The sequence below is a fragment of the Populus alba genome, chromosome 15 (assembly GCF_005239225.2).
Source record: "Populus alba chromosome 15, ASM523922v2, whole genome shotgun sequence".
Classification (NCBI taxonomy): Eukaryota; Viridiplantae; Streptophyta; class Magnoliopsida; order Malpighiales; family Salicaceae; genus Populus; species Populus alba.
This window is the reverse complement of record NC_133298.1, coordinates 495,637-518,032: the sequence shown is the minus strand read 5'-3', so window position 1 is coordinate 518,032 and position 22,396 is coordinate 495,637. Positions and strand designations below refer to the sequence as shown.

Below are 22,396 nucleotides of genomic sequence, written 5' to 3'. Positions count from 1 at the left end.
CAACAAAGTTGGAATGCCGCGAAACTCATCGAGTCAAAGCGTTTCGCAGTTTGCGGAAGAAAGTCTGAAGTACACCAAGTAGCAAAAGCATACATGCTCAAGAGGGATCACCCAAAATTTAAAGGCAACTGAATTACGGCAACCGGGGCATCGAAGTTGGAATGCCGCGAAACTCACCGAGTCAAAGCGTTTCGCCGTTTGCGGAAGAAAGTCTGATGTAGAACAAGTAGCAGAAGCATACATGCTCAAGAGGGATCCCCCGAAATTCAAAGGCAATTGAATTTTGGCAACCAGGGCATCGAAGTCGGAATGCCGCGAAACTCACCGAGTCAAAGCATTTCGCCGTTTGCGGAAGAAAGTCTGATGTAGAACAAGTAGCAAAAGCATACATGCTCAAGAGGGATCACCCGAAATTCAATGGCAACTCAATTATGGCAAACGGGGCATCGAAGTCGGAATGCCGCGAAACTCACCGAGTCAAAGTGTTTCGCCGTTTGCGGAAGAAAGTCTGTTGTAGAACAAGTAGCAGAAGCATAGATGCTCAAGAGGGATCACCCGAAATTCAAAGGCAACTGAATTACGGCAACCGCGGCATCGAAGTCGGCATCCCGCGAAACTCACCAAGTCAAAGCGTTTCGCCGTTTGCGGAAGAAAGTCTGATGTAGAACAAGTAGCAGAAGCATACATGCTCAAGAGGGATCACCCGAAATTCAAAGGCAACTGAATTACGGCAAACGGGGCATCGAAGTCGGAATGCCGCGAAACTGACCGAGTCAAAGCGTTTCGCAGTTTGCGAAAGAAAGTCTGATGTAGAACAAGTAGTAGAAGCATACATGCTCAAGAGGGATCACCCGAAATTCAAAGGCAACTGAGTTACGGCAACCGGGGAATCGAAGTCGGAATGCCGCGAAACGCACCGAGTCAAAGCATTTCGCCGTTTGCGGAAGAAAGTCTGAAGTACAACAAGTAGCAGAAGCATACATGCTCAAGAGGGATCACCCGAAATTTAAAGGCAACTGAATTACGACAACCGGGGCATCGAAGTTGGAATGCCGCGAAACTCACCGGAAGAATTCTGATGTAGAACAAGTAGTAGAAGCATAATGCTCTAGAGGGATCACCCGAAATTCAAAGGCAACTGAATTTCGGCAACCGGGGCATCGAAGTCGGAATGCTGGGAAACTCACTATGTCAAAGCGTTTCGATGTTTGCGGAAGAAGTCTGATGTAGAACAAGTAGCAGAAACATACATGCTCAAGAGGGATCACCCGAAATTCAAAATGCTTTTGAAAGAGTTAAACTCAATATCATGTGTATGTTAAGCTCAAGTCAAGATAGACCTACCAAATTGCTAAACCTAATATATTTACTATTTAGATTAAGTATATAAGATCATTTGGAATTGTGGTTGCTGTTTAAGTATTTTTTGCTTAGAAATATATCAAAATGATTTTTTTAAAAAAGAATTATTTTTGAGATTAGCATATCAAAACAATCCAAAAACATAAAAAAATAATTTTTAGTAAAAAAAATTAATTTTTTTTGAAAATGTGGGTTGAACCGTGTTTCTAAACGGTCTCATACTAAGCTCAATATACCATGAGACTAGCATGTTACCAAACCTAATATACTTGGGTTCAACCAAGTGTTGAGTTCAAATCAATGTAGATAAGGCAAGTTGCCAAATCTAATATATTTAGGTTCAAATGTGTCCTAAGTCCAAATTAATATGGATATGATAGGTTGCTAGATTCAATATATTTTGGTTCAGCCATGTGTTGAGCTTAAGACATCGTGGGTCTGACATATTACCAGGCTCAACATACTTGGAATAGGCTAAGTGCTGAACCCAAATCAACATGGGTTTATTAAGTTACTAAGCCTAATATGCTTGTGTTTAACAATGTGTTCAATGCAAATAACATGAGTCTGATAAACTTCCAAATTCATCTTCCCTATGCTTAACTATGCATCAGATCCAATTGGTATGGGTTCTATCCTAAAACCTATTAACATGAATTATTCATATCATGAATAATTATTTCTTTACATCTACATGTAAAAGGATTTCTAAAAGTCAGCCGCATTTTCATCTCATTAATAATCTATAAAAAATATTTATCTCTCATTAATAATATATCATTATCTTACATTAATGTCATCAGAACTAAATGACTTTCCAGTCCCTTCATTTCATCAAAATAACAAGTTCATGTATTATAAATACTCTTGAACCATTTAGGTAAATGTTTCACTTTATTTACTCTCAAAGTATTTATACCTTAACCTTTAGAGTATTTATAATATAAAAATAACAAACATTCTTGTTCTTGGAAATGAATTTTTTATTTATTTATTACAATCTTTATTTAAAATTATTAACTTTATTATCAAAGATTCCTTAAATCTCATAAAAAAAAACTGTTTTGTAAGAACTTTCTCAATCAATTATGGACTTCCTAAGCTATAGAGGATAAAAGTCTGATTAACAAATCCGAACATCAAATAACCTAGCTACTATACTACTTAGATTTTTGGAAGATCATCATCTTAGTAAAGTTAGAGGTTTATGCTATTGATGACTGAACAGGCTGACAGTTTGTAATCTAAATAGAAGTTCTTACAGGAGGATTAGCTGAGGTATGCTGCCCGACTTTCCTTCTTATATTAGCTTCTTTTAGTTTAGCCTCATCGTTCTTACAACTTTTCGTGATTAGTCTGTACCTTTCCTACTTACAAAAGCTCATATGACTATCTTGTTGCTATAACTTACGAGAAATTTAAGGTGCTCAGAGTAACTAAAGATATCCTATTAGTTACGAGCACCATAAAATTTTCCATAACTTACTCTGTTTCAACTGCTTCAGGTCACAAACAAAATAAAATATGCTACAGAAATTTATAATCTTCATCAGCTCTTCCTGAATTTCACAAGGTGCACATATTTTAACACTCGTAATCTTTTGCCGAGTCTGGTTATTACTTTGAGGTGTGTGTCACCCACATGACCATTTCACTACTCCTATATTGGATGTTGGTCGTGGGATATATACAGCCTAATATATTCTTAGCTTGTGCAGTGATTTCAGAGATGTCTTGAAGACGAAATGAAGAGGCCGAGCATTGAGGGTTTGGTACAGAAACGTTTTTACCTGTTGATGCAGTGCATTGAGTGTAAGGTAGGTAATGAAACATACATAATTTGCTGATTTCTTGATGGATCATAAAGCCCCGGAAATTTTAACAGTTTCCATTTAAATTGTGCTCTGCGTCGATCAATCAAGGACATTGAGATTTGGACCTCATATTGTTTGTTTTAGGATGACGGTAAACAGGAAAAATGTCATTTCGAAAGTAAAGAGTTATAATTATTCCATATCGTGTTAATTTGATGCGTTTTTTCTTCTCATCATAGCTTTTTTTCCCTCTTTCTTTTATGCATCACGAGCCCCCTATCAGCCTCAGTATGTGAGCTGGTGGATTTCAGCCTGTAACCTGGATATGTTTGCTCAGTTACTTTGGCCGAAGAAAAGATAACTAGTGAAGACTAGGAAACAGTTTGTGAGGGAGAGAACACAACAATCCTTGCTCGAACATATCTATGCATTCAAAAAGAAAAAGAAAACATACATTTAATTACCAAACAGGTTCTATACATTGGTTTTGTATGCTGCCAATGTAGCTGGCCAGCAATTTCTTACCTTGTGAAAAGGTATCGGCACTAGACTCTTCTGCTATTTGCTCCAAGGATTCTAATGATACATGGAATAATGGCAAGTTGGTTAACAGATCAACAGCTATAACTAATCTGGGAAGCTATCTTTGATACTCCATGCTGCTCCTGTTCCCCGGTTAGGCTGTAGCTTATCTGATGATATATATGAACAACACCACCTACTCTGCTTCCATCCACTTTCAGACAACTCTATGAGTGAAGTCCTTTATAGATTTTCTGAGCATTCTTGTAAGTGGGCGTACAGATCGAGCCAAAGCAGACATAGTTGATGACAATATTGTTGTGGTTAACTGAACATATAGATAGAGGTTGGATGGCACAATGCATGATAACGCAGTGCCATAAGTACAATACATAGCAAGCAGACATATTTGAAGCTCAAATTGCAAGGGGAATTTACTTGTGAGGACATAGAGCATGTAAAGAGACATGGAAAATCCAACTGAGTTGAAAAACACAAACAGCATAAAACCAACTGTGTTTGTGGTTGCCATAATGGACTGACCTGCAAAGTGTGCAGTGTTACTGCTGGTAATATTTTTTTGGTCAGGTATGCTTGTATCTTGCCAAAGACCTCCTGGAGGGCTGACTCCAACTTGGAACGTTGCAGTTGCAACCAAAACCGCTATAACTAGTAGTGTCCCGCGAGCTTCGCTAGGTGAATCCCTATCCTTCTTAAACTTGAAGTATTCTACCAAGTTATCTCGGTTTGACCAGCATCTCTCTGATGTTGAGGGGTTGTCGGTAGAGGTCTGGCTGTTGGTAACAGTAGAGGGGACAGTATCTCTTGCTCTCATTGCTCCAGCACTTCGAAGGATCTCAACAATTTCTCTATCCCCTGCTTCGCTTGGGAAAAGTAGTATCACGTCGAGGGCGGTGATGCCAGTATGGTTAATGGCATTCACTTCCACCGAGCCTGTACTTACAGATCCACTTCCAAGAAATATTTCTACCACCTGCAAGGATAACTTCTCTTACTTTCGCATATTTCTGAAAGAGCTAAATCTTAAGACAGTAGTCAAATTACAGCAAAGTTTGATTACTATCTGCAGGGGTCATGCTGAAGTGTTGATAAGTTATCTCCGTTGGCATGTTGAGCATCCCCCAACATTTGCAAGACCATAGGTTTGATTCTAGTAAGCTTAAAAAGAAAAATATGATGCATAACTACTACTAATTTGGAAACAAAACTGCATGCTTTAGATGAAGTGCTGTAACCCCCAATCCCTCTCAAGTCCTAAAATTGATGGTGGCAAGATATATATGGACCTCTTCAATTGCAGAATACAAATAGATATGTGATATTCGGAGATCAGACTGTTAGAAATGTGGAGGCTGATTGCTTTCCTGGTCTCGAGACTTCTGTACTGTATCATTTGTGTTTGCTTGGTCTGATAAAAAATCTCAGCCTCAGCAATAGTTAACAGTGGAAATCCCTTTTCTGTTTCGAATGGACCGAGATTTATATATACACTCCCATTTGGTTGTAACATAGAAATTCCACCTAGTGATGGGGCTGGTGCTAATCTCTCTTTCAACAGCATGAACTCAAGATGTCTCGGGAGAAAAGTTCCCAGTCTAACAAAATGTAAGTACGGGCCATCTAAGAACTTCTCTGATGATTATTCTCAATTATTTAACTGGGTCTAGGTTAGAAGAAACAACTGGAAATGAACACCGATCGTTGACCTATCTTGCTTTCATAGTCTAAGAAAGCAACTTTATTTTAATATAAGTGTTTTGAATAATAGCCTGATTACGTTGTCTAAGTCAATGCCTGGTTTCTCTTCCTCACAAGAAAAACATCACAAAAACAAAGGTCAATGGATCTGCACTTGTGTATTACCTAGGACTCTCTGAGTTTAGCTTGAAATCTAATGTGCAAGTGTAGCTAGTTTGAATAGAAAACTTTATCAACCATATGAGCTAGTAAGCACCGGGAATCAAAAAGGAAAAAAACGGGAGAAGAATTTATTACCCGACGTTGTTTTTTCCAGCTTGCAAGGTGCAAAACTGTATTCCCCTGCTCATCCTTCATGTTCAGCAAGTATTCCTTGTTCATTTGCCTGATCCAATCCACCAACTTCTTTATTGCTTCAAATCTGTTATTCCTGACAGCAAGGTGCAAAGCATTCTCCCTTCGTTCAGTCTCATCTTCGATACAATCCGGACAACCTGAAAGCATTAAACCGATCACCTCAGCCCTCCCTCTGATAGCAGCGTGGTGAAAAGGAGTCATTTTCTGTCTTCCCTCTAACCGGCAGAGTTTGATGTCGACTTTCATTAGCTCCTTCACAATCTCAACCTGGCCATTATCTGCAGCTATATGCATAGGACTAAATCCTTCTTGATTCACCTCTCTGGAAAAAACTGGTTTCAACCTTATAATCTCCTTCACAAAGTCAACGTGCCCCATAGCAGCAGCAATGTTCAAGGGATTCTCGGCAGATAACTGTGTGTTGTTGAGGATAAATGGATTTTCTGCCAGCAACTGCTGCGAATAATCAATGTCTCCTGTTTGAGCAGCCTCAAACAGCCTTGTATCCATTGTGTGATGATGCAGTGACCTTAGCTAGGAAGGAAAGAGGTTGTCTTTGCTGAAAGTCTATAGTTTTTTTTAAGGTGCTGACTCTATAAATAAGGGTTGAAGAAGAAATCTTGTGCGAAGAAGAAATCCATTTCCTTTACTTTTCTTGGAAGAAATCATTTTATCTTATTATGTAAGGCCGTTATTGTGAAAAACACACAGGATAACACCACTAAATGCCTCTAAAATTCCAATACAATTGACCAATGAAGCTGAAAATACTTCAATCAGTTGGCGAATCCTTTGTAAATCATATTTGTGTGGAAATTAAAAGTTCTTGTGAGCCACTATTGTGTAAAAAAGTGGCAATGGATACATATGTTGTAAGTTTAATAATGCTGCTTCTTTGAATTATTGGAAGCCAGCTGCCTCAGATGATGACTTCATGAATCATACAGTAGAAATTATGGTCGGTCTATATATAATTTGAAGAACAAATAAAACCAGTATCATATATGTTGCGTATGTGACCTGGAAAACTTGGAAAAGGAATATGATATTAAAAATGTGATCTGCTCCTATCAATAGCCCTTGTAAATCCATGCTCCTACTGGTTATTTTAAGTAACAAGTGTTAAAGATACAGTGTTTTCCTCTTTAGTTTTTTATCATCATTAGTTTTTATTCAATAATCAATAAACCATGCTGCTAAAAAAAATAGTATTGTAAGAGCAAAAAAAAAAAAATACAGGAATGAAAAAAGACAATTTTTACTATAAAGAAATTACATTTTTCCTCTAGAATTTTAACAATTACCTTTCTTATAAATGTAATTTTGATTTTTATATAATTAAAAAAAAATAGATTTTCAAAATTGCTCCACAGCAGCACACAGCACTATGCTAGTAAAGCAAATTGAATTAATGATAGGCAATGGTTAGTAAAGAAGGGAGGGGAATTTTTAAATCAAGAAAACAAAAATACTGAGACTACAGCAAATATTTAAGCGCGAAGAGAAACCCAAAGGAGAGTATTTTATTTACAACAAGAAAATTCATTTCCAGAATTATTACATCAGCAATTATATTGCTCCTTGCCCTCATTTTCTATTTCCCGACAAGAACTCCGCTGATGGGAACAGCCTCCTCGGAAGGACAAAAATGCCTGTGTGACTGTGTCTAGATGAAACCATAATCTACACTAAATACATGCAAGCGGTAATGACTCGGATACATTGAATGCCATTAACCCCATCATTTTATTCTTATACAATGAGCAGAAAGCATCTGCTTTATAACAAATGTGAGAACTGAATCGTAAAAGAATAATTGGGGTAGTTCTGATGACGAAGATGAATGGGTCACCGGAGAAGATTACAGCCCTGGAATGGATTCAAGATTATATTTCTGAGAAGGCGAGGCTTCATCCTCTCTGCTTTCCTGTGATTTTGGCTTCTTGATGGCATCAAGAGTCTGTAAATATGTGTAGGAAGGAACCCGATTAGATGGAAGGACTGGATTGCTTATTCTACTAGCAAGGAGGCGTCGGATCAGGACTCTCAAGAATGGAGCCATAGTGTCTGGTTCATGTTCCAAGTAGTACATAACTCCTCCCATACATGCACAAAATAAGGCCACCTGCAAAATCACACAAGCAGCATCTCACTCAGCCATACAAGTTTGAATTGTGTTTCAGGCAAAATATTTGTGGTATCTAATGTTCACTGGGGACATTATCCGTGTCAGGTAAGTGTTTTAGTGTCTCTTCGTGCACGCACGCGCTCACATTTGAGGGCAAATCAATTTGTTAATCTGTCGCACAAATTATGGGTGCAAACCCACACATGCAGAGACTAAACCCCAGCCATTAACTGATTCCTGCTTGTCTCCCAGCTGAAAAATGAGTTCTTTAATTACAGTTGCAAATGGCAACATCGTCAGTCAGTTGATTTTTTTCTTTCCGTTTTGATGGATGATCCTATTGATGCCAATAGCAGAATACAAAAGGAGAGGTGCAATTCAAAAGAGGTTCCACTCAAGTGATATGGTGCAGTATATTCATGCCACAACCTTTTTTCCGTTAATGGATGGGAATGTAAACAGAAAATCAACAGGGAGCATCACACAGAAAAAGCCAGCGTCATCGAGAATAAAGCAAGCAAAATAGATAACTGCATCTGGAATTGTGTTGAGCCAATGCAAGAAGGCTATATTATACAAAAGTAATACCTCAGCATTCCTAATATTTGGAAGCAGGTGGCGGTTCACTAAAATATACCACAGTGAATCTCCAGCCCGTGGAAGAACATACAAGGCAAGTTCAGCACGTCTAGATTTTTTCTCCAGTAGTACAGAAAGGGCAGATATTCCACCTGCAATCCAATATACAAGCTTGTGGTCCCTTGTTGCTACTTTTCGATGAAGGCATATCACCCCCTTGGATCATCCACAAACTACTAAGAACATATTCACCATTTTAAAATAAGAAAACAAAAAAAAGTCAAAAGCTACCTGAAAAATTCCAACAAATGCAGACAAGAATGTCGTTGAGTGAACAGCATCTCTAAGAGCAAACCAAGATGTATGTGCAGGCGCATCCATGAACTTGAAGGGAAGGATATATTGGACAAAAGAAACATTAGTTCCAGAAATGAAAACATTGATCATCATCCTTCACATGACATAAATACAATCCCTTCCAAACGAATAAAATGTGGTCAAGACAACTTTATGTGAAAAAGCATCTGAAACAATCTAAAGATGTGAAATTATTCACAACCACAAATACTGTAATTTGAAAATTAGATATAGCCTGGCAGCTGTTTATATAATTAAAATTTTCATTTTTTAAGCATAAATTTTTGTTTCCCATTTCCCTCCCAGGACCCTGCTTAGGCAGAACCATGACTAGTTGATTGCTTTGATTTTTCTTTTCTGGTCCAGACCTTAATGTCTGAACATGGCATAAACATGCATTAATAATTTAATATCACAAATCTCTGATATAATTTTCTACGAGGGGGGAGCACAAAAAAGAAAATAAAAAATATACATAATCAATTTGAGTCAAAGATTACCTTCTGCAGGTGCAGAACAACATAAGGTACAAAAGTCAATGAGAAGTAAAGTGGAAATGTTTTCCTGAATGTAGCTGATGCTGCATTAGCATTCTGAGTTAAACATGAATTTGTGTCTGGATGAATAACAGAACAAGGAATAATTGAAGGGAATTCTTCCAACTTCACAGAGTCAGGTTTTCCTCTGCGAGATAAAAAAGCTGATAATGAAGCAAGATGCACTGGGCCACATCTACAGCACTCTCTTATAGACTTGTAAACAGGAGCTGCAACTGGTCCAGTCTTCTGAATGAAGTCCTGATATGCTTTTGGCAAGCTCTCAGGATGCATTATAAAGGCATACATAACCTGAGAAGCGATAATAAAAAAGACAAGACAGTGACCAAAGGCATATAAGACCTGAAGAAGTTCAGCAATTTATAAAATGATGATGGAAAAGTTATGAGAATATTATTTGACATGCATATGCAGATGAATGGAGAAGAGATGGGATTAAAAAAAAACTAGCTCAAAACATGAGAAACAAAGAAATTAGAATTTTTCCAGCAGGGATGAAGATTTCACAACCATTCCTATTAACCAGTATATAAATCTTTGGAAGAACCTAATAAGTAGTGGCTGGTGTCATTCCCAGCTTGCATATTTTCCAAGGATTTAAATATGGCTAATTATCAAAAAAGAGTTCCTCTCATACAAGATTCATATAGATTTCCCTCTGATAATCATTCTTGAACTTAGATCATACACTATAAACCCATGAACCAACTTAATTTGAGAAAGTCCGTATCCATCCAAGGCCAGCGACATCGCTACACCTTATCTTATAACAGCAACTTAGTATTGTACATGGACTTTTCTAATAAACCATCTAATTCCTCGGGCCTCTGCCAAATCTTCAACCAAAACTACAATACTCTTCATTGGTATAGCAATGTCTTTGTGGAAGCCAAAATGTCAAATCAGTTATCCTACTTGCATCCAGTAACTGTTGTAATTCAATTGAATACATTTTAAACCCTCTGCTTTCCCATTTTACTACTCAATCATCCATCTTTAATTAGCATTCCAATGAGGCTAACTTTACTTTAATGTTAGCCAGAGTTCCATACTCCACACAAACATAGCTGGCCATGTAGCTGCATAACTAGACTTCAGTATCAACTACATAATTCTAATTGAAAGATTCAGATGGAGCAACTTCGTCCACCACTTCTAGTTCCACTCACACAATTAATTCTCTATCCAATACAAAAATGAGTAGTCCACGTTTGCTCTTTTGGTTGCATATCACACCAGCTTATTCACTTTCTGCCTGTTCCACTATTATTACATTTTGATTAGCAGGTCTGAATCATGAAGGAAACGTTCTTACAAATACATGGTCCCATGTATCAGGTAGAACTTTGATTTACCTGGGCACAAGAGATTGAAAAGAGCAAAGAATCTCCGTGTCTCCAACGGCTTCCCCAAAAGTGAAACTTGTTTTTTGATTTCGCAGAATTATAAGCACACTGATGATAAAACCTAGTGTTAAAGACAGGCAAAATAAAGATCAAAATCTTACCACTATAATATCAAATTGATTATACTCAAATACCTGAGCTACCCTGGCCAAAAGATAAAGAGCAAGAGTACGCCTCCTGTTTGAGTCATCTAATGCTAAAACAGACAACCCTGCAACCGAACCTGCTAAAATTCTGCTCCATAATCCCCTTAAACAATGTCATAACCAAGGAATAGATTGTATCAAAGCAGCTATAAATCATCATAAAATAAAAGAAATAATTTGTGTATTCAGTGGCAACTTACGCATTGAATGGCGTCTCTTTCCTTCTAAACTTCCTCAAAAAACATCTCAGTGCATGATATGATCCAGTAAATCCACCAAAAAGTAACCCAATGCGACATGACTCCTCTCTCACTATTAAATCCTTCTCCGAAACAAGTCGCTGTGAAACAAAATCCAAATTCTCACACTTTGCTAATAAAAAATCCTCCATATCCATTTCTACACCAAATTAAGCAAATTCATCACATGATTTAACAATTTTAATGCAAAAAAAAAAATCCACTGAATTCAATCAAATTGAATAGTAGAAGAAACCAAACATTCAGATTACTGCCATTTCCAGGGGCCGCATTAAATCCAAAATTTGAACTATTTTGATGCAAACTCTCTCTTAAATTAAATTCAATCAATAACACAGTACAAAAAATTGAGCCTAGCTTCCACTACAAAGTTACGGGGCTGCCATGAGATGTGTAAACAGTCTACCTTGAGGTCGAGGAGAGAAGAGTAAGACTTTCCTTTAGCGAGCTTAAAAGCACGAAGCAAAATGCCGATGCCGACACGAACACCGTAAGTGAGAAGGAAGGTTTGACAGAGATTACCAATGGCATGAGCGGCACAGGATTCATCAGGCCCGTGATCGCAAGGAGGATAAGGATCACGTACGGCGTTTCTACTGTGGAGTTCTTCTATTGCCTCGCGGAGGCGTTCCTCGGCCTCGAGAAGGCGGCGCTCGGCGTCGGAATTGTCGTGGTGGAGGTGTGGTGGTGGAGAGAACAGTGGTTTGGCGAGAGCCGGCATTTCCTTTGTGTTTCGAGGGGAGAGAGAGAGAGAGGAGCGGGAGTGACGTAGAATGGAAGGAAATGAAATCGTTTTCTTTTAAAATGTTTTTTATTAGTAATATATTAAAAAAATATTTTTTAAAATTTTATTTTTTATAATAATATATTAAAACTATTTAAAAAATAAAAAAATAAAAATTCAAGAAATTCGGTTGCTTGGTTGGGAGGAGAAGAAATAAAGGAAAGTTCGGTGGTTGTGTTTTTGGATTGGAGGAAAGTGATTGACGGCATTGGATATTTTGGTCTTTTAAGGAAAAGGAAATTGCTTGGCAGAGGCACCTGGTATCCAATCATAGTAGTTCTTCTCGGATTATTTTACGTTTCATTACAAATTTAATTTATTTTTTCGACGAGTTTGAGAACATCCTCTGGTGTGAATAAAAAACCATAGCTATTTTTTAAAAAATAAATATTTTTTCTTTTCAGTTTAAAAATTTAATTTATTTTCCTATATAAAAAGTTACAATAATTCTGTACAGAATGAGATTTTAAACGAACAAATTTTGTGATGGGTTGACAGTACATTTAGGAACGCGGTGCAAATTGTATTTTTATAAATTTTGAATTTTTATTTTTGTTAAAATTAAGTCTGGTTTGTATATTTTGAATCGTTTTGATGTGCTGATATCAAAAATGATTTTTAAAAAATAAAAAAATATATTATTGGCATGTATTTCAGCACAAAAAGTTATTTGAAAAGTAATCGCTATCACACTACCAAACAAACACGTTGATATTAAACCAAATAGTAGAAAATTTTGTGAGGTTTGGGGTGCCCTGGCACCTGTAGCTCAAGCCGTATATATGCCCTGCTTGTTTGGTTATCTTTATGCAGCAAGATTGTGACAGTAGTGAGGTCTGCTAGCTACTGTTATTAGAGCAGTTTATGAAGGAGCTTGACGGAGTGCTGTTTCGGAATGCGTTTGAAATCGTATTTTTTTTAAAAGATTACTTTCTTGTGTATCAAAACTGATGCACAAGGATCAAATTATCAGGATGCAGTTTCGGTCTTAAATCTCCAGTTGAAGATCACAACATATTTCAAGAGTCAAAATCAATAGCTGTAATAATGGGAGCATCTGATTTTGGTAAGTGCTGATGGGAAGAATTTCAAGTCCTGAACAACTCCCGATGAACACATTTCTGTAATAATGGATTGGTGACTTCATCTGCAAGACGATAAACGAGGCAAAAAAAAAAAAAACTGCAGCTTGAGGAGACGACTTATGCTTCCCATCCCCTCAACAGAGTGGCCCTTGCAACTCTGCTTACGCCAAGAGTGAACGCACCCATCCGAAGATTGCAATCATGTGTCTGGCACATGCTCTTGATGTTATGGAAGGCTCGAGTCATGTAGTTCTGAAGAGTGTTGTTCACTTGCTGCTCATCCCACATAAAACCTTGAATATTCTGCAAAATTAGACAGATCAAAGCATGTTAAAACGCCGCCCCTCAAACTTCCTGAATCTGTTTCAACATCTCATGTAATGTGTGTCTTTTTTATTACAGTTCAAGACGGATCTGATGATGGTTTAAATCTCCCTGGAGATAAATTCACTCATAGCAAGCACAATCCAAAACGCATTCCTAAATTACCTAGAAAGTGCAAAAAACTAGTGTGTTCTTCACTAACTAGCTGAATAAGATGAAACAATAGTATTTCACTGTATTGCACAAGCACAAAAGTCAGATGTTTGTGAATCAGATTCAAGGTTTCCATTGGTTTGCAAGTCACTTGAGTAAAATTTTAGGAAGATCTTTGCTTCACTTCCCCACTTCTAATCTCATTCGAGTTTAGATGCTGAGCAGCTAGGTTAGAGGTATTCAGGACGCATGCAGACTCATTCAACATAAAGTGTTCTTCGTAACCTTTCCAAAGCCATGTAAAAATTCTCAGCAGAACAATGTTTTTCCTTCATTTTAATCCATTACCTGAACCCATTCAAAGTAGCTGACAGTGACACCTCCAGAATTCGCATATATGTCAGGAAGTACCACGACTCCTTTCTTTGCTAAAATCTGCAATATTTATTTCATTAATCAGAATAATATTTTCTTACATTATTTTTTTCCTTCTTTTTTCATGGATGACAACAGGAGTAGAAGTTCAATGCTACCTCGTCTGCTTCTGGATCAGTAGGATGGTTTGCTGCCTCTATTATGAACTTGGCCTTCACATCTGCAGCATTTTCCCTTCAAAAGCCAAACCATATTCAGGAAAAGTTAGTTTTGGTTTATCAATTTGGTTAAAAGAAAAAAAATTCTTAAAAATCTTCTAACACACAGAAGGAAGAAGCTCAACATCAAATTTAAATCATGTATGATATAGACATGGAAGAAGCTCAATAATTCAGATAAAATTATCTCAAAGGACATGCATGAGACCAACTCAAGATATGATGTGTTTTGCAAGGGAAATAAAATCACAAGGGCAACAATAAAGTTCAAAATAATATATAGAAGCCTTCAGTGAAGAAGGAAGAAAACAGAACATGTACTAGAAGCTGAAAAGCAGGGAGCAACTTTCGGCAAGATGCTGAACCTGTTTAGAACTCCACCCAAAGCACATGGGATAAGGACATCACATTTATGAATGAGCAGTTCGTTGGCATCCATGGATTCTGCGCCCTGGAAATCTTTCAAACTACCAGTGGTTTCTTTATGCCTGAGCAATTCCGGAATATCAATTCCATTTGGATTCTTAACTGCACCAGTGACGTCGCTCACAGCGATGACTTTCCCACCTCTCTCATGTACGAGCTTCGCTGCCCAGGACCCCACATTTCCAAAACCCTACATGATTCATTGATAAGTTTTTTTTTTTTTTCCCTTCACATGACACTATCTAGAAAAGCAGGTATTTAGCCTGCAATTAATAAAATTGAGATTTATTCCAAGTTTACCTGTATTGCAAATGTCAAATCTTTGATGGACTTCCCATGTTCAGCAAGTAAAGCTTCTGTAGCAAAAACAACTCCACGCCCAGTTGCAGCCTCCCTACCCAGTGATCCACCAAGATCCTAGCATCCATGGATATGAGAGAAAGAGAGAGAGAGAGGTCATTCTGTTCAGCTTTTACATGTTATTGAAAAGGAAAACAAACTTGGGCATGACAGTCTTTAGCACTTACTATGGGCTTCCCTGTCACAACAGCAGGTGAGTGACCATGGAATTTTGAGTATTCGTCCAATATCCATGCCATGGTCTGTTCATCCATTTTATCCCCGCGATTACAGCTTCTTGTTAGAAATAAAATTGGATAAATTGAATACATCAAAAGATCTATGGAAAGTTAATAGGTGACAAGGATATACCTGGGCATTAGTGCCCATGTCTGGTGCTGGAACATCTGTGTGGACACCAATGAGATCGTGGATCTTCTGGGTGAAGACACGGGTTAGACGTTCTAACTCAGTTTTACTCAAATCCCCTGGGTTGCATCCAATCCCTCCTTTAGCTCCACCATATGGTATGTCTGCTACAGCACTCTTCCATGTCATTAATTGAGCCAGGGCATTTACTTCATCAGGGTCAACCTTCCAAGAACAAATAAGAAGCATCAACATCAATCTCAAAGGCAAGTCCTTGAAAAAAACAATCCAATACTGTTACAGGGACAGCAGAACAAAGATATCTTCGTGACATTGCTCTGGAAAATTTGGCACATAATTAACATAAAAACAGGAAAGTTGAATGAAGATTATGTATGTAGAACATGAATTCAATTTATCCAATTTATCAGACAGAGCAACCATTTGGCCTAATAAGACATCAAATCATCGAGAGAGAAAAGAAACGCAGATTAGTACAGAAGAAAAAAAAGAAAAGGAATGATCAGACACCCACCTCAGGATGATATCTAATCCCTCCCTTCATGGGCCCACGAGCATTATCATGTTGCACTCTAAACCCAACATAAGACACTAGAGTCCCATCATCCTTGGGAATTGTGCACTCCACCTGATCATAAATAAACAGAACAAAAAATATATATAAATAAAAACAGTATTTTTTTCTCTGTTCCTACCCAAGAAGTTCTCTTTTATTAGTATTATTATACCTTGATCTCTCTAAAAGGGATCAAAAGACTCTTCTCAACTTTAGAGTCCAAACCAAGAAGGCGGGCAGCATGTCTGAAATTACGGCTTGTAGCAGCAAGAGCATTCATGGTTAATGTCTAAAGAATAATAATAATAATAATAATAAAGCCTAAAAGGAAACAAAAAGAACCCAGGTAAGGAAAACTCAAAAGAAAAGCCAAGAAACAAGAACAAGACTGTTCTTGAATGAAACTCCTTTCAAGAACAGTTACGAGCAGTGACTAGACAGGAGGCAAACAAGATTAGTGTGAGAGGCTTGCAAAAGGGAAGTGTGTGTATATATAGGAGAATTGAAGGGACGGTGCTGACTAGGGACGGAGCTATTTGGGTCCCAAATCCAGATGGGATTTGAGATGACCATTAGGAAAAAAAATTTCACTTTTCTTTTGTTTTCCCTAAGATTTCTTGAAGGAAATCTTTACATTGGTGATGTTAAGTAGGTGAGAGAATCTTGATTGATTAAACTGCCTGAATTTAGGGAAAAGACAAGTGAAGTTAAAGCATTCTGTTTAGGTTCGAAGTTGGTTGTGTCTTATTGATGGTTTTACCTTTTTCTATTTTGAGGGAGAAAAAAAATCCCTTTTTTTTTTTTTTTTTTTTTTTATTTTTAGAATAAGAGTTTACTATATTCCCTCATGTAATTGCTTAATAAGTCCTAAAAGATATAAATGCTACTAATTAAATTTTTTAATTCAAAGTTGCAATTTAAGTAGTTTGTTGTTATTATTTTATATAAGATATGATATTTTTGTATAATGTGTTTTTTCTATTTAATTAAAGATAAAATACTTCAATCTAGTTTAATGAGATGAGAATCACTTTGTTTTTTATTATTATTTATTTTAGTTTTTATAATTTGTTAATATTTTTTTTTTCTTTTTAAAAGAATAAAAACACTTTTTAAAATTTAAATGAAAAAACAAATTTATCTCATATATATTACAAGCCCAATAGCCTTGTATGACATGTCAACCATCAAATTTTACCAACTATTTTTCTCTTTCAAAACCACAACTATATAATTTAACTAAAATCAAAACCATGTATGATTTAAGGATGTTTTGTTGCATCCATGGAGTGTTTTGGTATAAAGGGAGAACTTAGGCTTTGACTCAATAAATTTTTGGCAAAAATTATATTTAAGATTTATGAAATCTCAAAGAAATTCCAATTCAATTTATATTTTAATCCCTTTCCTAATTTGCATGTAAAGAGAAAATGTTAGCTCCCATTAACTCTTTCATGTGTTTGTGACAGTCGAATAAAAAAAATATTATTTTAATATATTTTTAAATAAAATATATTTTCTATACTTCCAAATATATTACAGCATAAATTATAATATTGCATCATACATACAACTGCAAGTTACAAGTTTTACCCATTACACTTAAGTCTGACCCATTACACTTAAGTCTGAATATAAATCTAATTTCATATGTATGGACATGAAAATAAAATGTTAGTTCATAGCACTTAATAGGGTAGATATAAACTTAATTTAAAATCCAATGCATTAAGATCAAATATGAACCTAATTTTATATATGCATTTGTACATTATATTTATTGTATATTTAGTATTGGGGTGAATGGTGCTTTATTAAAGTATTTTTTATTTAAAAATATATGAAAATAATTTATTTTCAGATTTTTTTTTAATTTTTAACATCAGCACATCAAAATCACTTGAAAATAATAAAAAAAAATTTTTTTTAAATCAAATATATTTTTAAAATATAATCAAACATAATTTTAAAACAAAACAAAACCAAAACGATACCTTAGTGAAATAGAGATAAACCTAATACATAGATATAAAGATGTAATTTTCGCAATTGTGTATTTAGTCTATCAATTTATACACTCAATTTATTAATATATAAAAGGACAAAATAACACACTAATTAATGAGGCAAGTGATATGTGATGTACTGTGAATTTCAAAAATCTTGGATTATTTATTAAATATATTAAAAAATTGTCTAAATTATTTATATGAACGATGAAAAACTCATAAATTCTTGATTTTTCTAAAAAAAATAATTTTCAACCAAAAAAATATTTTCTAGATTGAACTCTCTCCTGGCAGGTGACGTTAAGCTTTACGTTGACGCGGCGAGCCGCCAGTGATAAGAGAGGAGGCGTTTTCTTTTCTCCGCGTATGTGATGACGTGGTAGATATGATTCAAAAAAGTAAGGAGCTTTATTTTAATCTTTTTATAGGGTGTACAAGTTAGACGTGAGGTGGCAGGTATGCGATTTGCCACGTCACTATGACAATCTTATCTCTAAAAATTATTATTTTATTATTTATTACTAAATTTGGACACAACTTGATGGATAATTACATAATAATCAGCCACCTTAGATTTTTGTTACCAACATTACTCAATTCATCAGAGTTGGCGAGAAGGAACAAAATGAACACAAACTATGTGAGAGATAAAAATATAATAATAAATTTATTTTAAATATTTTTAAAGTGAATTTTTATTTTTATTTTTTAAAAAAGACATTTCTGTTCTGAAAAAATCAATGATAGTTTGTTAACATGAAAATATTTTATAATCATCTTGTGTTTTAGCTCTTGTTTTGTTGATATATGAGATTAAAAATCCATAAAAATCTTATTTTTTTTTTAAATTAGTTTTGACAGGGAATCTTCTTCAAAATTGAGGGAGATTTTGGATTTTATTTTAAATAAACATGGATGTTCAAGCTAGCTTATATACATAGGACCCTGAAATTAACGATTATACAAATCTTCAATGACCCCAAAATTTATAAAACTTGAATTAATAACCTCTAAAAAACAAACTCAAAATCTAACCAATTAAATTACACCATCTCATTATTGTTTTTAAGCTTTTTAAGCTTTATAATTTTGGATTCTTCTTAAGCTCTAGGGGCAATGGCTACCAATGGCCTAGTGGCCTGTGCTTGAATTCATGCCGGTCCAATTCATAATTAAGCCTGTTCTAAATAATCAGAGCTCGTTGAACTTGAGAGGAATGGTATGATTATCAAGACATGTGCTCTTATTAGGGTTCAAAACCTTGAAATGGTAGCAAGGAGCAAAACTCTAATGAATCTCCTAAATCTGATATGAATAATATATTCTTAATCCGATAGAAAAATAAATTTAATCTTAAGATCGTTGGCTACCATTCACTTGATGAATGATATTACAAGCTAAAATTTCTTTCGATGATTTTCCTCCCTGACTGACAGTAGGGACTGAGAAGCTTCAGACATGGTTGTCAGATTTCGATACAGGGACCAACTCTGAGGCTCACCGTGGGGTGGAACCAGAAACAGAAACGAAGCTATTTTTCTTTTTATCCTGACCCATCTAAGAATCCTGAATCTGAGTGGTTCAATTAGGCTTCACCACCTTCATAAAATCAACAAGTATTTCAGCAGGTCCTCAAACGATAAAATGATGGTTGCTCTATCATTCTTTTTACCAGTATGGTACAACTATAATTCATGAAATACCTGGTCAGTGAACAAGAAGACGCAAAATGGACAAGAAAAAGGCCATCAAATCTATCTTTGACACCTTTTCAGCACTATAGACCCAGTCGACGAGTTTGCATAGCTACCTTACCAGACATACTGGTCCCGCTACTTTTAACATAGATGGTAGAGTAGTTCAAGTTAAACTTCTTTCCTGCAATATCCAGAAGACAAATGCATTAGAATGCTGGTAATCATGGTCTTTTGTGAAAGAAATGAGAGGATGCGTCTAATTAATGTATTTTTTCACTACTAATTCAGAAAAAAAGGTCAGTCACGTACTTCCTCTTTCTTCTATCACTTCCACTGCTCCTGATATCGATTTTTCCAAAAGCAGAACCAGGAGGCATGCCATAAGGCATGGGAGAGGGGACTGCACCAGGAGCAGCCGGCATGCCAAGAGTTGCAGCAGACACAGGTGGTGCAGGTTGAACAGGAGGTTGAGCTGGAGCAGGGGGTGCAGTGACAGGTTCAGGGAGAGGTCTGGGTAAAATATGCTTCAACCGGTTGTTCCTATAGTTCTTCCAGAAAAAGAATTGCTGTCTATGTGCCAACTCCTAAAAGTTTCAATATGAAAAAGTGAATTGAGAAATATCCAAGAACAAAAAACTCAATTTTGTGCAAATGTTATGTTAATATGCATGGATTTCTCCCGCGAAACCATAAAGATTGGAGGAACTTATTGTTAAAGCCAACCGCTTGTAACTGGCTTTCCCAAAAAGGCCTCTTGAAGCACTTAGAATATCTGAGCTAGGTCAGCGCTAAAAACACCAAAAAACCGACTACATGGATATTGACCTTCATTATAATGCTTAATAAGAACCTCAGACCATGGTCAGGACAAAACTATCACCATTCTGTAATATAAACCTTGAAAGGAAGACAAGAGAACCAAATGTCAGTCACATCAAATGCTAACAAATCCAGCGGAATAAACCTTCAGCCAGATGGCATCCCATGCATGCTAATACAAAGCAACAAGAAAGAAATTTTAGCCATGAAAAGTCATCTGGCATTTAAAGCATGAACAGATAAATATGTATAATTAGGAGAAAAAAAAATCTCAGAGAGGCCCTAATCAATAAAAAAGATTTAAATAAATCACGAATGCGGTTTATCTCAAATATCTATTTATCGCATCAAACCAATGTCAAGATTGAAAAAAACAATCTGATGGCAAGATAGAGGGTGATCAGAAAGCCAAATCTAACCTTGTTGCCAGGATGTGCCATTGCATTGCGGAAGTTTGCATTTTGGAGAAGTTCAAGAAAATATAAGCAATGAGGATACCTGAAGAAATCCTACTTGGTGAGTTCATTGATCAAAAGGTAAATAAAAAAATGCTAGAAAGGGAAAAGAAAACGTTGCACTACATACATCAAAAGACTTGTTAATCGCTTGATCTCAAATTTAAAGTTTATCGAAGAGACAGATCCTAAAGCAATAAAATCAATACTTTTGGAGATTTGCTCACATTATAAATTTCACGTACTCTGGACGTTGCCAGTACTGTAGGTACTTTAAATAGCCAATAAATGCTTCATCTTCAAAATAACGATTCTGAGCCAAATCTACATATTAAGGGGAAAAAAAGAAAGAAAAGAAAAGCCCGACATCAGTAGAAGATTCACAATACGCAAAAACACTAGTAAGCACCGGTGTCTCCTAGCATTAAAAGACAAAGACGTAAGCGGGAGGGGACACATTCACACACAAAACAACACACCAAGCTAACAATCTCCTTCTCCGCTAATCACTATTTTAATTGATTCAAGACATGAAAAGAAAAGATCAATGCATGATCCACCAGTATGATCCATCGAGGTTAGCTTAATTTTAATCAGCATTAAAATGAGCAAATAACACAAGTCTAAAATTGGACACAATAGTATCCGAATCCATTTAAGTTTGAGACGTAACAAAAGCATAAACTTTAGAAACAAATCCCCACAATTATTCACTTTGGATAAAATACAAGATACGAAAACTCTCAAAACCACTGCAAACCACAAATATGAACGCTAACGACAAATGAAAAAACAAAAAGGATTTAATGAACCTACAATGGATGTAAGTGGGGTTAGCAAGACATTGAACAAACTCCAATTCCAACAAAAACCGTTGCCTCCCATCATCTGGGTCTTTATATATCTTCTTTGGCCTAAGAATTTCAAACCCAAAAAACAATAAAAGAAACTGAATGAGCTCAAGTGAACAAAGGAAACAATAATGATATTTTTTTGAGAAAAATATGCGTACTTACGAGGATGGAGTGTCTGGATTATTATCGGTTTCTTTAGAGGAAGCCATTGAAATATTTGCTACAAAAAAAGAGTGATTGGAAAAATAAGCACAGAAGACAAAGGTTTAAGGTTTTAGGAAATAAAGGTGGAACGAGGAAGAGCTTGAAAATTACCTGATCTTGAGATTTCTTCGAGGAATTGCAAGAAAGAGAGGGGGGCTAACGAGCCAACAGCCAAGTGTCCAGCTGCGGTTTACATTAATACTGGAGTACTAAAGGGGCTCGGCTATGACCCTATGCCGATCCAGGACTGTTGGGCTTGAGCTGGGTTGAGTTTATGTCAAGTTTAATAGATTAGTCAAAATTTAAATTCTGTAATTCTAAAAATCCTGTGATCAATTAGGGTAGGAGAAAAAACAAGGTGATCGTAGCTGACCTGAGATCACTTAAAACATAAATTGTGTTAATTTATCATAAAACAAGTACGGTGTTCATCTTTGTAGTTTTGGATGATGATTACCCAGAATTGTTGAATAAAGCACACACAAGAAAATTACTCTTAGG

The 22,396-nt window shown here is 36.1% G+C and overlaps 4 protein-coding genes across 15 annotated transcripts; all 4 read right to left on the bottom strand.

Annotated features, from left to right (window-relative positions):
* Positions 1-3,222: 3,222 nt before the first annotated feature.
* On the bottom strand, positions 3,223-6,631 carry LOC118036880 (uncharacterized). 2 transcript variants are annotated; one of them, XR_004685462.2, is made up of 3 exons: positions 5,715-6,631; positions 3,702-4,692; positions 3,223-3,599 (listed from the first exon to the last, which is right to left on the bottom strand). XR_004685462.2 is itself a non-coding variant. In XM_035042719.2 (2 exons), the coding sequence occupies exons 1-2, from the start codon at positions 6,282-6,284 to the stop codon at positions 3,916-3,918; spliced, it is 1,347 nt and encodes a 448-aa protein (XP_034898610.1). In that variant the 5' UTR covers positions 6,285-6,631; the 3' UTR covers positions 3,605-3,915. The 2 variants fall into 2 exon arrangements, 1 of the variants encoding a protein (XP_034898610.1); XM_035042719.2 differs by lacking the exon at positions 3,223-3,599 and having other exon boundaries at positions 3,605-4,692.
* A 646-nt stretch (positions 6,632-7,277) lies between these two features.
* LOC118036869 (uncharacterized) lies at positions 7,278-12,310 on the bottom strand. 4 transcript variants are annotated; one of them, XM_035042701.2, is made up of 8 exons: positions 11,614-12,099; positions 11,148-11,287; positions 10,936-11,050; positions 10,751-10,849; positions 9,339-9,686; positions 8,773-8,865; positions 8,491-8,697; positions 7,278-7,899 (listed from the first exon to the last, which is right to left on the bottom strand). In XM_035042701.2, the coding sequence occupies exons 1-8, from the start codon at positions 11,926-11,928 to the stop codon at positions 7,636-7,638; spliced, it is 1,581 nt and encodes a 526-aa protein (XP_034898592.1). In that variant the 5' UTR covers positions 11,929-12,099; the 3' UTR covers positions 7,278-7,635. The 4 variants fall into 4 exon arrangements, with proteins under 4 accessions (XP_034898592.1, XP_034898593.1, XP_073261009.1 ...); XM_035042702.2 differs by having other exon boundaries at positions 10,936-11,035; positions 11,614-12,096; XM_073404908.1 differs by having other exon boundaries at positions 11,148-11,346; positions 11,614-11,751.
* Positions 12,311-13,008: 698 nt separating this feature from the next.
* On the bottom strand, positions 13,009-16,549 carry LOC118036881 (glutamate dehydrogenase 2). Its single transcript, XM_035042720.2, has 9 exons — positions 16,030-16,549; positions 15,816-15,929; positions 15,284-15,505; positions 15,100-15,174; positions 14,873-14,989; positions 14,512-14,762; positions 14,087-14,162; positions 13,902-13,988; positions 13,009-13,379 (listed from the first exon to the last, which is right to left on the bottom strand). Exons 1-9 carry the CDS (start codon positions 16,135-16,137, stop codon positions 13,194-13,196), a joined length of 1,236 nt encoding a protein of 411 aa, XP_034898611.1. The 5' UTR covers positions 16,138-16,549; the 3' UTR covers positions 13,009-13,193.
* A 2,539-nt stretch (positions 16,550-19,088) lies between these two features.
* LOC118036876 (mediator of RNA polymerase II transcription subunit 31) lies at positions 19,089-22,373 on the bottom strand. Of its 8 annotated transcripts, none has more exons than XM_073404954.1 (8): positions 22,007-22,373; positions 21,850-21,911; positions 21,654-21,751; positions 21,065-21,150; positions 20,802-20,880; positions 19,873-20,147; positions 19,570-19,744; positions 19,089-19,465 (listed from the first exon to the last, which is right to left on the bottom strand). In XM_073404954.1, the coding sequence occupies exons 3-7, from the start codon at positions 21,723-21,725 to the stop codon at positions 19,732-19,734; spliced, it is 525 nt and encodes a 174-aa protein (XP_073261055.1). In that variant the 5' UTR covers positions 21,726-21,751; positions 21,850-21,911; positions 22,007-22,373; the 3' UTR covers positions 19,089-19,465; positions 19,570-19,731. The 8 variants fall into 8 exon arrangements, with proteins under 8 accessions (XP_073261055.1, XP_073261054.1, XP_034898607.1 ...); XM_073404953.1 differs by having other exon boundaries at positions 21,854-21,911; positions 22,007-22,363; XM_035042716.2 differs by having other exon boundaries at positions 21,083-21,161; positions 21,854-21,911; positions 22,007-22,361.
* Positions 22,374-22,396: the final 23 nt, after the last annotated feature.

Coding starts and splice junctions, on each gene's coding strand:
- LOC118036880 (XM_035042719.2), bottom strand. CDS start 6,284: ATGGATACAAGGCTGTTTGAGGCTGCTCAAACAGGAGACATTGATTAT. Junction 4,693..5,714: donor GCTGGAAAAAACAACGTCGG/GTAATAAATTCT, acceptor TTATCCTTGCAG/GTGGTAGAAATATTTCTTGG.
- LOC118036869 (XM_035042701.2), bottom strand. CDS start 11,928: ATGCCGGCTCTCGCCAAACCACTGTTCTCTCCACCACCACACCTCCAC. Junction 11,051..11,147: donor AAAGAGACGCCATTCAATGC/GTAAGTTGCCAC, acceptor ACATTGTTTAAG/GGGATTATGGAGCAGAATTT. Junction 7,900..8,490: donor CAAATATTAGGAATGCTGAG/GTATTACTTTTG, acceptor GTGATTTTGCAG/GTGGCCTTATTTTGTGCATG.
- LOC118036881 (XM_035042720.2), bottom strand. CDS start 16,137: ATGAATGCTCTTGCTGCTACAAGCCGTAATTTCAGACATGCTGCCCGC. Junction 15,930..16,029: donor TCCCTTTTAGAGAGATCAAG/GTATAATAATAC, acceptor ATTTATGATCAG/GTGGAGTGCACAATTCCCAA. Junction 15,175..15,283: donor ACATGGGCACTAATGCCCAG/GTATATCCTTGT, acceptor ATGGATGAACAG/ACCATGGCATGGATATTGGA.
- LOC118036876 (XM_035042713.2), bottom strand. CDS start 21,900: ATGGCTTCCTCTAAAGAAACCGATAATAATCCAGACACTCCATCCTC. Junction 21,752..21,853: donor AATCCAGACACTCCATCCTC/GTAAGTACGCAT, acceptor TGAAATTCTTAG/GCCAAAGAAGATATATAAAG. Junction 21,162..21,653: donor TAACCCCACTTACATCCATT/GTAGGTTCATTA, acceptor CTTAATATGTAG/ATTTGGCTCAGAATCGTTAT.